This window comes from Carettochelys insculpta, chromosome 16 (assembly GCF_033958435.1).
Source record: "Carettochelys insculpta isolate YL-2023 chromosome 16, ASM3395843v1, whole genome shotgun sequence".
Lineage (NCBI taxonomy): Eukaryota > Metazoa > Chordata > Testudines > Carettochelyidae > Carettochelys > Carettochelys insculpta.
The window spans coordinates 37,971,542-37,988,866 of NC_134152.1; the positions used below are offsets into that span (position 1 = coordinate 37,971,542).

General features: G+C 44.2%; 1 protein-coding gene across 2 annotated transcripts; it reads right to left on the reverse strand.

The window, feature by feature from the left end:
* Window positions 1–1,471: 1,471 nt before the first annotated feature.
* PALB2 (partner and localizer of BRCA2) lies at window positions 1,472–17,323 on the reverse strand. Of its 2 annotated transcripts, none has more exons than XM_075011279.1 (13): window positions 16,997–17,323; window positions 14,921–14,980; window positions 14,677–14,776; window positions 12,162–13,898; window positions 10,095–10,846; window positions 9,306–9,389; window positions 6,864–7,025; window positions 6,218–6,303; window positions 4,956–5,117; window positions 4,640–4,753; window positions 4,107–4,194; window positions 2,920–3,068; window positions 1,472–2,080 (listed from the first exon to the last, which is right to left on the reverse strand). In XM_075011279.1, the coding sequence occupies exons 1-13, from the start codon at window positions 17,054–17,056 to the stop codon at window positions 1,849–1,851; spliced, it is 3,786 nt and encodes a 1,261-aa protein (XP_074867380.1). In that variant the 5' UTR covers window positions 17,057–17,323; the 3' UTR covers window positions 1,472–1,848. The 2 variants fall into 2 exon arrangements, with proteins under 2 accessions (XP_074867380.1, XP_074867379.1); XM_075011278.1 differs by having other exon boundaries at window positions 4,640–4,756.
* Window positions 17,324–17,325: the final 2 nt, after the last annotated feature.

Here is a 17,325-nt window from a genome sequence, read left to right on the forward strand (position 1 = left end):
GAAAGCTCATCACCTAATGAACTATTTTGCTAGTCTTTAAAGTGCTACTTGACTGCTTTTTGTTTTGATTTTGTATGTGTGTCCCCGATTGGTAAGAATGGGGGTAGGTAGAACAAATCTGTAGTTGATGTGGCAAGGTCAATGGAGGAATGCTTCTGGGGTGTAGTAGCTGCCTCTCAGAGGCGTGGATTATCTACCTTGATGGAAAACCCCACTTGTCGATAAGAGGAAGTGTCTACACTACAGTGGCACAACTGTGCCACTAAATCCTTGACAGAGGAGTCTCAAAGTAGGTAATCCATCAGTTATCCTCCGCTGTGGGGCACAGTCTGCAGCCTCTGAGAATGCCTGCCAGACTGGGCCCTGCTATTCCTCAGCGCTTGTCCAGATTGGCCAAGAGCCTGGGGGCCTTATTCACTACTGAAAAATTATTGATCATATTTCCTTTATGAATATTCTATATCTTTATGGGCTTCTTAATTATTGTATTCCTCACTCAATGGGTGAAGAGTGTTTTCTGCAGGAACTAGAGATTGAAGTAATTAACAGATCCTCAATACCGAAACACTTCAGGTAAGCAAGTTTTGCCACCCAAAGAAATAGCAGAGGTTGGTCTGACCTGGTTCAAGAGGCTTCAAAAGACAAAGGACTTAAAATTGCAAAAAATATCAGCCTTGCCCCAACAACTGAGGAGACTGTGACCAGAAACAGGCCCCATGAGAGGACCTGAACTTTCTCCCACCTGGTACACCAGTGGTGTGAATGCAATATTTACAGCCTTAAGACATGGTTCCTCTGACATGCTTTTGTTCTGATTAAATAGAACTTTGCTTTAGGAGCACTGGCTGGTCACTGAATACTCCTGTCTTTGCCCCTGCAGGAGTTGAGCTGAAGGCAGACACTGCTCAGAGGATCAGTGAATCACAGAAGTCTGCAGTCCAAGAAGTCCAGGGTTTGCAATCACATGATACAACCCTGAAAATGGTGATAGACAGAAGCCTGTGACTTAAGTGAGGTGCCCTCAAGGAGGACATGAGGGAGTCAGAGATGCAGTTAATTCAAGAACTCTGACACCTGGGCATAGTTTCCACAATCTACATCCCTCCCCCGGTAGTTATAGTGTGGATACCTACTTAATGGAGACTGCACTTAAATACCACCTTATGTCTTACTAACCGCAAACAGTTGCTAGAGAGAGTTAGAAAGCCGCCATCAATAGCTGAGCTGCTGCTGAATCAATGTGTAAGAAGCAAAATATTATTTCTATACCTGAGGGCAGCAGGATGGGGTTTGTTCACAGTGACTTGACTGGGTGGGATTGCATTATGGCTGGATGGCAGAGGTTCTCTCCTGCTGTTCTCATCAAAGCAGAACAGTCTGCTGCTAGCTATATTTATATTACCGTCCACAATTATTGAAATAAAGATTTTTGACTAATGAAATGATGACACAAAAGTCACTTTAGCTAGAATGCAGGGTTTACAAAAATAAAGTTTAATAGCATCTTACATCTAGATAATCCAATGACAATGCCTTTCACAATGAAATGTACAAACACTGAATGCAACCAGGTAGATTTAACCAATCCCTGTTAAATACAGTGCGACTGGCTTCACAGATCTAGTAAACAAGACAAGAAACATTCAAAGACAGCCAGGATGATCAGTATCTCACAAACCTTGTGAACCTGACTTAAAGTGATGAAAAAAAAGCTCAGTTTATTTGTGGGGAAAGTGGACAGATGGCACTGAAGAATCCTGTCAGCATAAAACCCTATCCTGCTCAAATTACTTTAGATTATCAGTGCAAACTCTTCCGTTAGCTTTAAGACTCCATCACATGACCCATTTAGTTCTCCACTGCCTTGGCTTGTGAATAACGGTACATATACACACTTCCGTCTTTCTGTCCAGCCAGGAGACAGGAATCTGTGACTGACCACCTGACCAAAGACCATTGCCCATCAGCATTTGGTGGAAGTAGAGCAGTACATTGGCCTAAAAATAAGTCCCACACGGCGATTGTTCCAGATGTTAAGACTGCTGCTGCAGAGACACCTTTAACTTCACCTTCCAGGTACCTAACATGCACAGAGGAGTTAGAACTCAGAGTTCCTTCACACACAATGTCATTACAGAAGATTTTAAAGGTTTTGTTTCAGATTTGTTGAGTGCAAAAGAAATAAAAGACTTCCACGTAGAAAAGCCTCTTGAGAAAGAAACCTATTGGTGTCTAGGCCAATTGTAGGAAACTAAAATATACTGAAGTTTCAAGTCATCTTCATTGCATTTGACCAGGGGAGGAAGGGGACAATTGTTAAGCATTACCACATTCTAAAGCCTTCATCTGTGAACTCTTACACACCTGTGTAACTTTTCTTATGCACGTAACTCTTTTCAGGATTGGAGACTAAATAACTTACTCTCCAGATTTAAAAGCACAGATCACTAGCGACAAATGGCAGTCTAATAATAAGTAAATGTACCTACACTGAGAGATCAGACTCTCAAACAGTTAATTTGCCTACATTTTCCCAGAGGTTTTGCCTGTGGATTCAGAAATTACAGCTTTTGCTACAGAATCTGTCCTCTCACAAACATTTTGCGAAAGTAAATAAAAGCATGAAATCTGCAAGGAAGCAATTGTCTTGCTTGACTACAGGGCTCTCTTATAATAGCTCCCTGGTGTGCCAGGATGCAGGGAGCTCAGAGGTTAGCTCACAGACATGGGCAGGAAGCAGACAGGAAATAGGCAACACCCTCACTGCAATCTCCAGTATGTACAAAGGTTGAAGTGAGTTAACACAACCTCATTGTCTTTAGCTAGAGGACAAATGGACTCCTTTGATCATTTAATGATTCCAGGTGTCTGCTTATAAAATAATCTAAAACAAATGTGCATAATTCCTGGGGTACTTGCCTTCCACTGTGTCCCGGAGGGAGGGAAAAGAACATTACTCCAGTGCTTCTGCTTGTCTTGGGATTGAAGGCTCTCACCCGGAATACAGGGTTTCCACAGGACTCATTCTCCTTGGCATGTGGGTGACTTAAAACAACAAACAGGAGGCCCTGATTTACAAAGGAAAAATACGTCAGTAGAGTGAATGTTAAGATAAAAACAATAACAAGCTTTTTTCCACACACACCCCCCACCCCAATCAATCATTGGAAAACTCTCCGGTAATCAGAACCCCACGCCAGATAATGCTGTAAGCAGTAAGAACTTACCACACCTGACAGTTATAAAATTAAATACAAACAAATACAGGATCTGCTGGGAGGCTGGTTGATTCGGATTTGTTTATGCACTTTTTTGGCTCAGAATAGCTAACCTCAAATCAGAATTAACTCATACCGAAAATGAGTTTATTGGTCTCTCAGTCTAGTCCTTAGCCACTTATTCACACATCTACTGCCCAAATAGGCATGACTGGGAGCATCTGCTTAGCCTTAAGGCAAGGCTGAGAATCAGGACTGAGTGCACTGAGAGAGAGATCAAGAGGAATCCCCCACTGGTCTGGTTCAAGTCGGTGCTATTAATCCAAACATTCATGAGCACTACATTTAAACACCAACAGCATTAAATGTTCACTGAATCCCAGTCAAGAATCCTAAGAATGCAAGCTGGCAAAGCACCCAGGAATCGGGACAGGTGTGAATGAATGGGAAGATCTATCAGATTGAGAATCAAGACAAATTTTTTGTGTTAAGTTCTGAGTGTTTGGGGTGCATATGATTATTGAATAATTTTACACTTACAAAGATGATGCTGTGCATTACCATAGTGGGAGCTAACCGTCTGTAAATTGGGAAAAGCTACCTGTGCAACTCACCAATAAACACTAGCTGTAAAACACATACACACAATGTTTTGGCATCTGGTTTTGAACCCACTGTGGGGTGTTACTCTTTTGCATACCAATATTTTCAGTGAAAAGTACAAGAAATTAAGAGAAGTGATTCAGCCTCTTCCCCCCAAAACTAACTCTATTTTTTTTGTGGACCTTGTACATAAAAGATCCTTAAATCCAGGTGCCTCTTTTAGGTAACTATGTGTTTGAACCCCAGTCACAGGACAAACAGAATGACATCTTTTCACATACATACAGAGTCAGAATAGGCATGATGGCAGATTGAGTCAGGGTAGGAATAGCCAACGTGCATCTTTTTCAGAATCTGGCCAGTTTTCAAGTTCCTGCAGAAAATGGAAACAAATAATCTGACTTTTATTTATCTAGTTATTTTTGTTTACTATTTCGACTGCCGTAGTGCCAGAGAGCAAGGCACTACCCAAACAAATGACCATTCCAAAAAGGTGGTAGACAGAGCGTGAGGGAAAGGAACACAGCATACAAGGTCCTTGACGAGCACTAATACGGTAGCGTAGCTTGTTAGCTACATATTTATCTAGAGTTATAAAAACAAATCAGGAAAAGTGTTCTGTTCTTGGCTCTAGGATTTAAAAATAATTAACAACTTAAGGACAGACCAGCAGCAAACTCCACCACATAGGATCTGTAGCTAGCTATTATGGCCAAAAGTCACCATACATCCCCTCCTCCCATTGTATCATTTCACTAACAATAGTCCCTCCCCAAAAGCCCTGGTGATATAATGTCATCTCAGAAAAAAGCACTTACCAAACAACAAGGCTGTTCACTGCAGTGGTGCCAACCAAAGCATCTCTAATCCCTTCCACCTCAGCAAACGCCAGAATTGTTTCTTCTGGGGACATCAAACTCTGCCTCTCTTTGCTTCTGGGGAGCACATGAACATAAAGTGGAGATGGGAAATCTTTCAGAGTTCAATGCACAAGAGTGGGTCACACGCAGCAATACTCCAGGAAGTAAAGCATATGATCCCCTTGGCACCAGAGATACCGCTGCCTGGCCTGTGACATCTCCTGAGGGCTCTCCCCTCCCATACTGAGAGCACTACAAATATCAGGCTACTTACCTCCCTGTCTCCGAAATGGAGATTATCTCGATTTGCTGGTCTTGAAGTGTTCCAGAGCTAATGACAAGCCTCCTGTTTGTCAGCCCAAGAACAGCTTTTAGGGTCCCAGTTTTCACTAGTGATTGCTTTAAGGATCCATCTTCAGGTGAACAAAGCAGGAACCTGAAGCAGATCAGAAGAGAAAGCTAAATTATGATGGAGAAGGAAATGGAACCTAAATCTGGCCTTCGTTTGTACACGATTGCGATTCTCAGCACTCACATCTGAACCACTGTGAAAAAATGAGTAAGACAATCCTTGAAAAGAGCTGATTTTCGCTTTACTCAGATCTTTTCAAAAATGCTTTAATATCGCAAGAACACTTAAAACTGACATATCAGCAAGAATACTTCAGCCTCTGGGCAAGAGAAGAGGTCATCAGTTAAGTTTCCTCTCACCTGCACAGCCGCCTACTAAGCCCTGTGCAGGGGGGCTCAAGGCTGTGGTGGGAAGAAGTGCCTGTGCCAACTCACTCCAACGCGCAGCTACCTCGGACTTGCCATAGTCAGTGGAAAGACATTCCTCCCTGGTCCCAACCCAGCCCCACTACAAACTACCTGTACCTTGGGGGAGAGGTGCTGCCTCCCAGGCTCCCCTCCCACCTAACCTGGACATGCCAGGGCCATGGAGTAGTGCCCCGCCCTATCCAGGCCCTGCTGGAGCTTCTGGAGCTGTGGAGGGACAGTTCTTACCTGGCCCCAAGCCTCTGCAATGTGAGTGCTGCGCATAGTCCTCTCTCCCCAAGACAGCTTGCACCCACCCCCCAAACTGCTCATCCACAGCCCCATCCTAAAGCCCAAGTCCCATCAGAAGCATCACTTCCTCCCACACACACCCCAGCCCTGAGTCCCCTCCTGTGCCTCAACCCCTGAATTCCTGACCCCACCCAAGAGATCACAACCTCAGCCAGAGCCCTCACCTTCCCACACCCCAAATCTCTGCCCCAGCCCTGAGTCCCCTCCCACACTCTTAACCCCTTCTACCCCTGCCACATGCCATCCATATGTGGAATAAGTTTGTGATGTGTACCAAGAGAAAAGTGATGAGTTACATGTCACCTCCATATGGGTGCATGTTACAAAACTTATTTCTCACATGGACATAAAAAATTAAAGGGGCCACTCATCGCAAGTAACACAAAATTATTGGTAGTCACGCTGGAGAAGTCAGACTGGAAATGCTCAGTATGCCATAAAAACACACACAAGTCCAGAAACACTTACCTTATTTCTCCAATCTCCAGCTCTCCCAAGGCAATACACACAAGATTACAGACATCTGGCAAGGGAACAATTTGTATTACTGGAATCTGTGGAGGCAAAGTACAGGGTTTTAGTTAGGGACACCCATAAGCTCCTTCTCAGATTGACTTTCTCCCCATTACATAGACAAGACTGAATCATTTGCAGGATGCTGATCTATTTTCTCAATCTTCAAAAGAAGCTCAGCTAGATGCAAAGAGACTCAACAATCATCAATTCTGTTCTTAATTAAACTGGGAGGCAATGAGTTTGGGAAAAGGGAAGAGAAGAGATCAAGAAAAGCTGAGAAGTTTGAGGAGATAGAAGGGACACAGAATTTACTGATGTACAATCAATAGGCCGGTCTATACAATTGTAAAGAACTAAAATTTATTATGAAATTGATTTGTTCAAAATATTGGGCCACTTTCTTAGGTGGTGCAGATCTAGTTGCTTAGCTTACGGCAGTGGAGTTACACCAACATGTGCCAGCTAAGAATCTGGCCAGCTCCATGTAAGAAAACGTACATTCCGCTTTATGAGTCTACAAGTTGTGTATGTCTTGAAAGTGGCCTAATACTACCAGAAAAATGCCCCAAAGTGAAGAAGAAACTTCTTTTTAATTTACCTCTGTAATGTGCCAGGTATACATCTTTCTCCACTGTCTGGAAGCCAGAGGTGTCCAAAGGGAAACTGTAGTTTCACAAGCAGTTATGACACACAGCTCCATGCAGCTATCTGATTCCCACCATACAGTGCTCATGTCCACAGCACAAGAACTTGAGGGGTTCTGCTCAAAAGAAAACAGCATGGAAGTTATTCCAAGAACTATGGATACTCAGCCTAGGGAGTCAGATTGACCATTGCAGAAAATCACTTCCAGAGCGCCACTGTAGAGTTTGCAGCTGGAAGCTAGTGCCTTAGATTCTGATTTTGGAGCCCTGGATCTCAATGTCAATTAGGCCCAAAGGCAAATGAATTTGGTGGTTTCATTTTACAAGTAATGGATTATCTGTCCATTACCCACAGCACAACCCTCCCCCCACACCATTTGTACACCCCAGGGAGTCTGCAAAGCTAGAGTCAAGAGCTGAAAAACAGTGGGCATGAGGACTGAGGTACAGTAGCCAAGCTATGTGATAAAGCTTACACACCACTTGTATTCAGTGCTGCAGTTTGCTTCACTTTCACGAGTGGGATGGGAGAGGCTACAGGTAACACAGATCACTTAGGACCACTGTAAACAAAAGTTTAATTTTAAGAAACATGAAGCAACATTCTTCTTCGTCCTTGTAAAGAAACATTTAGACCCAGCTTCATTATGTTGGGTTGTCCATGCAGGCTTTGGTTCCGAGGGTTAGAGGTGACCCAATTTTGGCAAATTCCACTGAAGCTTTGGAGTTCAGTGGACTCTTCCACAGCTGTCACTCCCCTGCCCTGCCCACCAACCGCTCTCTACCGCTACAAGACATTAAAAAGTAAGGGAGACAGTGACAAGACCCCCAAGTGGCAAGGAGATCTGATGGCTGAGTTGTGCAAACAAGCCCAGTTGATATTTGCCTCAGTTGTAGCACACAAATGTATCAAGCAGGCTTAATCTCAGCATGCTCTAGACCAGTGATTCTCAAAGTGGGGTCTGTGGACCCCGAGTGCACTCTAGGGAGTCCCCAGGTCCTGGGACTGAGAGTGAAGTCAACGCTGCCACAGCTCCAGGCAGTCTGCTAGTCAGGACCCCAGTGATAAACTGCATGTCAAAGAACTGCATGTGATACCAGTCACACCCCTTCCTCTCCCTCCAAGCATGGGGTGGAGGCAGCGGGGCAGCCAAGATAGGGAAGAAGCTGACTCCAGGAACTGCCCCAACTCCACAGCTGTTGGGACTGCCTGGAGCCGTGGCAACATTGACTCCTCACTAGACATCTGTAGGTGCTCAAATTTCTTTGCCATCTAAATTTCTTCAATAAAGATCCTTAAGTGCCTGCAGTTCCATCAGTGGGCACATGCACAGCTGTCTCAGTCCACATGCATAGCATCTAGCTCATACCTAAGCCCTTACACTAGCTGCTCCCCTGGCAATATTCCTTGCAGTGCCTTATCTGGTTGGCAGTATCAGGGCATGGAGGATTAGATCAGGCCTCAAACACATGCAGGGCCAGGAGGAGATACCAAGGTATTGGGTATTCTATTTAGTAGGTTGGAAGGATTAGATTTCAATTTCACTGTGCACATAAACAATCAAAAATATTTCCATTCATCACAATCGATTTATAGAAGGAAAAGTAAGAAAAATGCTGTATGAGAAGTTCTGAGTTTGACTTAAACATATTTACTTTGTATACTTTAACATGCCACGTTGACTATTTGTATTTTCACGAGTACAAAACGTTAAAACATTTAAATCTCAATGTTTACTGCCATTTAATGATACTCCCAATTTCTTACAAATATGGCAATTTAGATCAATAAAAAGTGTAAAAATTAATATCAATAAAAACCAACATCAATGTTACCCATTAACATAGCAATTTAATGGAGTTTTTCATGAACATTGATAGACTTTGGAGTCATTGAAAATAAAGTTTGAGAACAGCTGCTCTAGACATTAACACACTGAGCCAGTAAGGAGCATCTCTAAATAACTGTCAGAGACCCAGGTGGGAGGGCAGGCACATAATGAAGCACCACCAGCCAAACTGCAATATTTGGGGAAACGGCAGAAGCAAGAATCAGGCTGACATTTTACCAGAGGCTGGACAGCAGTGTCTGTATTCTGCGGTTGTTGAGACACATCAGTGTTTCAGATTTTTGTATGTTTGCTCTTCATGTAAACACAAATGCACTAAAGTTTGACTCCAGCTCTTCAGTTGCTTTTCGTGAAAGACAAAGAGGAGACTGATTGATTATGGGCAAGATATTTTTCTGACTGGTCCACTTTGCTTTGCAATGTTTATGTTCATTGTATTATGCTTTTATTTAGACTACAGAAAAACACATTTTAAAAGTCTCAGTAATTAAAAACTTTGTTTAAAATCTCCATTTGAGGATGTAACTCAAAATATTCTTTCCCAACCTTTAACTTGGAGGTCAGTTGCAAGCTCCTCTCTCTCAGATTGTCACTCAACACCACTGCCAACTGCTCTGCTGCCATTTTGTTCTGTAAAACAAAATACAGACTGATTACACATACAGTTTCAGCAAATTATGCTCAGCATGAACTGGTATATGCACAAAAGAATGCATTCACTATGTCAGACTGCTGGATAGCAGATTTATAAACATCTCTTGTACGAATACATTTGGGAAAAGAAGTGATTATCTTCTTTGAATTTTCTTTATGCCTAACCTTCATACCTCCCACAACCAACCCCACCCTGGACCACTCTTCACAAAGTGCACCCATGCAAAGAATAACCATGTTTTGTTGCTCGCCACTCTAGGTGCAATTCTTCCTTCCTTTCTGCACTCCCATCTATTACACTGGCCATTTTGTTCTCTACTGTTGTCCTTACAAAATTCCAGCTGAGAGCCTTTCTTAAGGCAGATTGTTTCTTTGTACCTAGTTCAAGCCCGTCTGTTCACTGGCATGGTTGGAATTTACCTCCCATAACTAGAAGCAAAGCCCCCAGTTCAAGTGTAAGCAAGTGGGAATTTGAAGAATTTTCTCTGCTGTAAGGCTGGGATGGGTTGGACAAAGTCAAACATTTACAAACAGGCAGCAAAGGCAAACCACTGCCTCTGGCTGCAAACTGAGCTAGCACAAAGGAAGCCCTTATCCAGGAACCTGACCAGATTTGGGGAAAGATGGCTCACAGATAGAACCACTGCTCTGGTGTGCCGTGCTTGGAGGTACTGCTTTTACCTTTGCACTGAAGCACTGCTTAGAACCACTCCCTGGTTGCTGATGCTCTTCCGGAGTGACAGCTTCATCAGACCTATAGTCAGAGACCGTTCTGCAGCTCTCTGCGTGCCAGACACCTGCGGAGTTATTACAGTTCTTCCCCTCCATGACGTGACTGGCAGGTTCTTTGAAGAGATTTGTTTTCACTTGCAGGGGAATTAGGGAAAGTGTGTCAGGTTGTGAAAGGACAGCTGGGGTTGCACCCAGGACAGGGAAAGCAGGTATGGGAATCTGAGTGTCAAGCGGGTTGAGCGCATCAGCTGAGACCGTACTTGCTGGGGTTAGCAGCAATTCCCTTGGAGAAAGCCCCTTCTTGCACAACCGTCCTTTTAAGTGAGGCAGTTTAGGCGACACAGTCTTTGAAGGAGAAATAAAGCTATTTTCTAGCCTCCTCCCTTCTGTATTCTCTTTAAGTCTCATGTCCCCCAGAGCCACACTGTCTCCAGCACTCTGCAGACAGTGTTCAGACCCTGAAGGAACAAAGGCCTCCAGCTGTTTCACTGTGCAGGACTGTAGTTTCTCAAATTTAAGGAGACCAAATTCCTCATCAGGTAAATGAAAGTCTTTGATGTCCAGCTTAGAAGGCAGCCACTTGAGACTGAGCATCTCATTCTGGTAGTGAAAGGGAGGCTCAGAGGCCACTGGGTCCAGACCAAGAAGGCCCAAAGGAGTCAGACCTTCCAAGTCCATCTGTTGACTGTGCCTTCTCTTACCTAGAAATAGGGAAACATGATAGTACAGAATTGAGAACTTAAGAGACTGTAACATCGTTGTACAAATACTCAGCAAACATGCAATTCTCTTCTCTCACTTAATGCATTCAAACAAAGCCTCTCGGCATTTTACAAGAGAAGTAAGATTTTCCCAAAGACACATTTTGGAGCAATTATGCATTTCTTAAGTAAAGTCACTCTGCTTTCAAACTCTAGCTAGATTCCGCCAGGAGGGGCTGCTCAGATGGAAGGCGTTGCTAGCTACTTGGTTAAAAATGTTTCCCTAACCAATGATTTTTGTTTCCAGACTGTTGTTTGTAAGCTATTAGGGTCAAGGGCTTCCTTTATTTGTGCCTCAGAGGCCGTGTCTACACTAGCCCCAAACTTCGACATGGCCATGCAAATGGCCATTTCAAAGTTTACTAATGAAGTGCTGAAATACATATTCAGCGCTTCATTAGGATGTGGGCGGCCGCGGCACTTTGAAATTGACACGGCTCGCCGCCGCGCGGCTCATCCCGATGGGGCTCCTTTTCAAAAGGACCCTGCCTACTTCGAAGTCCCCTTATTCCCATCTGCTCGAAAAGGAGCCCCGCTGGGGCAAGCCGCGCGGCGGCAAGCTGTGTCAATTTCAAAGTGCCGCAGCCGCCCGCATGCTAATGAAGCGCTGAATATGTATTTGAGCGCTTCATTAGTAAACTTCAAAATGGCCATTTGCACAGCCATTTTGAAGTTTGGGGCTAGTGTAGACACGGCCAGAAAGTGACAAGCACCCTGCCAGCATCCCAGCACTGCTGATGCCTGGATATTATAGTGCCTGGTATCCTAAAAAAATAAGAGAAGAGCACATTTGTGCAGATGCCATCCTTGCACACGTGAACTGAATATTGTAAGCAGGTGACTCATGCACACCTTGCACCTGGCCCAGGTATTTTTACAGACAGCTCCCCAGTCACTCTTTTTTATCTGTTTCACAACCGTGCGCAACCAAGCTGGAGCATGAAAGGAAAAGCTTAAAGACTGCAGAAAATGAGCTTTTTGAGTTATTTGCTGGAAACTGTCCCCTTGATTTTTCTGCCTCTAAATATGGAAAACAAGGAGCACATATCTACAGGAGTCTCCACCACAGAGGTACTTTTGAAAGATATCACCATTTCCACCAGCCAGAACAGGGTAGTAAAAAAACAGGTAGCAAAAAGGCAGTAGGTAAATTTAAAGAAAAAAACCCAAGGCTGGACTAAGAACATGAAGGAGCCTGAGTACTAGGCCTTATTAGGAAACTTGGCTTTTTCCAAGCAACAGTTCAGTTAGGTACCTTTAGATCCTAGTCTCACTGTACGTTTCTCTGATGAATTTGGGGGATCATGTTGAGGTAGAGATCCTTTAACTGCCAGCCGGGGATTTTGAATATAGCCTAATGGAAACCGGTGACATTTGCCAAATGTCTGGCTTCCATCAGGACAATCTGCTTCAGTTGGCCATATAACTGCTGTCATTTCTATTTCTGTAGTCTCACCAGCTGCAGTGATGGGCATCTTTGTTTTTCCTACAGATGAGCTCTCAGGGTCACCCTCACAGTTTTCCTTTTCACTTTGGGAATCATTTGACAGGAGAGGACTATTTTCCTTTGGCACTGAGAGATCTGAATTTTCAGGGTGTGCTTGTGACACATTCAGTGCAGGTCTGCAGGAAGAACCCCACCTACCTCGTCCTCTCCTCCAGGTTCTTCCCTTAGCTCGTTTTGTACTAACAATACTCTCCTGAGAAAGAGGCTCATTGGAAGTGCAGCTCTCATTGGAGGGAAGAAGAGATTTCTGAGACCCACTTGAACTCACTGTGTCACCCTCTGCACCTGGAACAGTGAACTGAGTATCTCTGGCTTGCACATTGCTTGTGGCTGCTTCTTGGTAGAGCTGATCTGAATTTGAATGTACCTGTTTATGTTTGCTTCGCAACCCTTTCCTGCTCCTGCCCAACTGGCTGAGAATGACAGCCTCCAGGTCTACTTTCCTCTGGCAATTAGACATACGCCGAGTTGTCCTAACATAATATTCTACAGGAAAGAGAAGTCCTTCAATCATTGTGCAAGAGCTCAGTGCACTGTCTGCGGCAGGAGGGGTCTTCTCTAGGGCAGGAGATCCTGCTTCAGTCCGAGCCTCTTGATTCCCCAAAGGTTCTCGAACATTATCCAGAACAGAGTCAGTGTTCAGAGGACTTGAGCTGTTGGGCTCATTGTGGCATCTTTCTTTATGGGTTCCACTTTCACTCCTGCTAGTGTTGCTTCTGTCTGCTGGGGGTGGCTGATTTTCCACAGACAAATCCAAGGGCCTACATAACTCTTCCTGATCCACACACTCGTTCTCCACTTGGTTTTCTATACAAGCAAGTTCTTTTCCTGTCTCCTCAATGTTTTCAAGTGAAACAGGGATATCACTCATTAAACACTGGGATGTTGGCTCACAGCTCTCACAGATATCCTCTGCACATAGAGACACAGGCTGCTGAATGATACTGCCACCCACCGACGTACACAAATGTGGTTTGGAGACACTCAGAAATACATTTTCTTCAGGCATTTCCTGCAAATCTTCTGTCTGTGGATCTTTTTCTTCCCTCACAATGACAAGCTTGGAGGCCTTTTGAATACTATTCTTGGTGTCTAAGATGGTATTCCTTCCCTTGAACACGGGAGACCCAGGCTCCTCCATACTGGCCATTTGATTTTCCAGCCTTTCACCAGCACCAAATGGTGGCACTTTACAAGCTGATTCTCTCTGCAGTGAGACCAAAGTCATTCTTCTCCTTTGCAGAAGATTTTGTTTCTCTTCAATAACAGATTTAACAAAGCCAGAGAAGACTTTTTCTTGGTCACTATTTGTGCTTTCTGACCACGAACTTTCCTTCAAGTTAATGTCATTGTTGAAGAATTCAGGCTCAACTTTAAACGTGACAGACATTTTTTTTTCAGTGCCTGAGTCAGAAGAGGTACCGGTCTGTAGCTGACATGTTTCAGGTTTATCACCACTACTGGGAGACTGTTTATCCACCAGTTCTGCGGAGAGAAATGCAATTTGTGAAGAGCATTCTCACAGAATAGTCCCACTAAGACAAAGCTGAACCAGAGACAATTTCAGCAAAAGTGCAGACTAAGGGCTCTACAAAAACTAGTCCACTGACATTTTATATTTCAACCAAGAAAATAAAGCAGACACACTATATGATGCTCAGTTTACTAAGCATATACCAAATGGCTACATGCTTAGTAAGAAACTAGGTGGTATAATGTGTTAATCTATTGGTCTTTCATCTTGGAAGACATTTCTTGTGCCTGAAAAGGAACACAGATAGACAGTTCAAACCTTGTCACTACCAGGCAAGCACAAACGGCAGACTCTGCCAACATGAAAACAAGGGTGCTAATGCCAGGCTCAGGCAGCACTGGCAAATGGTGGTAGGGCTGCAATAGGAGCCGATAGTGTGGGGTCTGGATTCAGGATTATTGTCAGGGCCACACACTATATGCCAAGGGTTAAGGCAACAATTGAATAAAAGGTGACAATCCAAGTCAGAATTTTCATGAGTATATTAGCATGTCTGGGAAGAATCCTAGGACAGTAATATTGGATTATGACATGGAGCAGGACTGAGGTGCACAAGCAGGAGTAGATAGTAAATCAGAGTTGGCAGCTCAATCTTGACTTGACCTATGTACCATTTCATACTATGTCTATACTATACTGAAGCATGGGGTCACACATATCTATTCATAAGACCAAAAGGTTAAAGAAAGAAATAATTATGTCTCAGGGCACTAAATTTTGAAATGTTACCTGCATGATTCGCCTCATTTTCCTCTTGCCTAAGCAATTGATTTTGTTCTGCAACTGTTTTCTTAACATAATTTTTAACCCTCTCAGCTCTTTGTGCACGCTGTTAAAACAAGAACAATAAATCAGTGACTCAGCATTTCATTGTCAGCACTAAAATCTCAGAATCTTTCACCAAATCTATCATTCAGAAACACAAGAGTTGGGCAAACATCATAATTCAGAGTTAGACGGGGTGCTTACCTACCTGTAGCCTGTTGAATGTTTTGCTGTATTCTCTTTTTAGAAAGGCTAACTTTTCTTTCAGCTAGAAAACAAAGATGACAACAAAGATGTAGTCCTCTGATTCTATGATAAGTGCATTGAACTTTGCACCACTCGTTCATTGAAAACTACATCAGTACATCACAGACGTCCAGAATAATCCACACACCCTTTAGAAACATATAATGGATATCAAAGCCTCTCACAGTTACATACAGAATTGTAGTCTTGTTAGTCACAGGATACAAGCGACAAGTTGAACAAGACATTATCTCAAAGTAGTGAGCTCTGTGCAAAAGATTCTCTCACTAATAGAAGTTGGTCTAATAACAGATACTACCTTCCCCACCTTCTCTATCAATCCATTTTAAAATTAACAAAATTCATACAGAGAAAAACCGTAAACAGGTGTTAAGGTAGGAAACAGTGATTATGAATTGTGGGAGGAAAAAAAACTCTTAATAATGTATAGTTTTCTCACAATAATACAAATGGGAGAAAGTCTGGAAAGTCAAACTTACAGTTAAACTTGATCATTAAAATACACAATAATGCACAAATTAGGTTAACTAAATAACTGTAATACAACTCATAGTAAAACCAAGAGGCAGTCCTCTTCTCCAACACACATCTACATTGACTCTAAAAACTGAGACGTGATCTGACTAGGTTAACTTATTTGTGTTGCCAGGTTAAGTGAGTGGTAACATCTCATCCAAACTGGCATGCACCTGTCTCCACACCACTACAATAAACTACTCAGATCTTCCATATAAAACACGGTGCTGTCCCCAGGAAGAGACAAGCTCTTACACTATTCACTGACCATGGCCACCAGCAGACCAAATACATGGAACAGGTCTCCAGCTATATAAGGTGAGCCAAGCACGAATGCTGGCATATTGTTAGATGCATCACAGACACCTACCTATCGTATCTAGGGCTAGGGACCTCAAGGTCCAGAACCCAAGTGATGTAGCTTACAGGAACGTAAGATGGCATGAAATTATCTGCTATATATGTACACATCTGAAGCCACGTACATCTGTTCAATGTATATTTGACTCCACAGGCAAAGATACATAAAGGACACAACATTTATTAAAGACTTCATCAAAACGTCTAACAAGTAACATGTATGATTAGTACTGCAGACACAGGAAACATTTTTACAGTGTATTAGTTTAATGTATCAGCAACGAAGGGTCCTGTGGCACCTTACAGACTAACAGAAAAGTTTTGAGCATGAACTTTCGTGACCACAGACTCACTTCATCAGATGCATCTGATGAAGTGAGTCTGTGCCCACGAAAGCTCATACTCAAAACTTTTCTGTTAGTCTGTAAGGTGCCACAGGACCCTTCGTTGCTTTTACAGATCCAGACTAACACGGCTACCCCTCCGATAGTTTAATGTATGTATTTCCCTAAAACTAAATGACCCTTTACTTCAATACTGTCATCTACTGAGAACTTAGTACACCTCTGAAAATACAGTACAGTGTAGGACAATTTTCTCCAGATTCAACCACGTCAAGTAGCAGTTTTAGAATCACATTATTTCCCATATAATTGTCTGTGCATTTTTTGAGCACCAAATGATGTCTTCTTACGTTCCTGGGGCAGACCCACAGTTAGGGATTTCTGTAGAACCTCAGGAAAAGTTTCATGTTTTCTAGTAACTGGAAGTTTATATTTCTGAGTGTAACCCTATGCTGGAACATTAGCAACACTCTCTTACACAGTTACTAGTACATATTAACAACTACTTCAGCTTAGGTGACCGTACATGCGCCTGGGACTCGAATGGCTAGTCACAGGGACGGCACTTTTAATATTCTGGGCCAGCAGCCTGAGCAGCACCCACGTTTGTCCCACGCTGCCAGGGACTCAGGGCCCCTCGTTAACCGATGGGTCTGCCCAGGTCAGTGAGGCAGGTGGGGCTGGGCCCCACCCCTACGACTGCGCGGCCTCCGGGGCGCGCGGCTGCCCCCAGCCTAACCAGCAAGCCTCGGAGAGGCGCTTATCGCTCCCGGGACCCCGGCACACGGCGCCTGCACCTTCTCCTTCTCCGCCCAGCTCAGCGCCTTTCCCAGGGGGGGCTCCGCCACAGCCGGCATCGCCGCACGGCGCAGGGCCCAGCCGGGGGCAGCGGCAGCCCGTGGCCGGGCGCTGGCTGGAGACGTTCGCAGGCTGGATCCGAGCGAGGCTACCGCGCACGGAGAGCGCCCCCGGGCCCCTCAGCCCGCCGCGGAGCCCGGCAAAAACGCCCCGGCCGCGGGGACCAAACGGGTCTGAGAGGCCAAACCCCCTCCCTGGGCTAGGCCAGGCCGGGCCGGGCCCTGTCTTCGCGCTCCCGCGGCTCCCGTCAGCCGCCCATCCCGGCCGA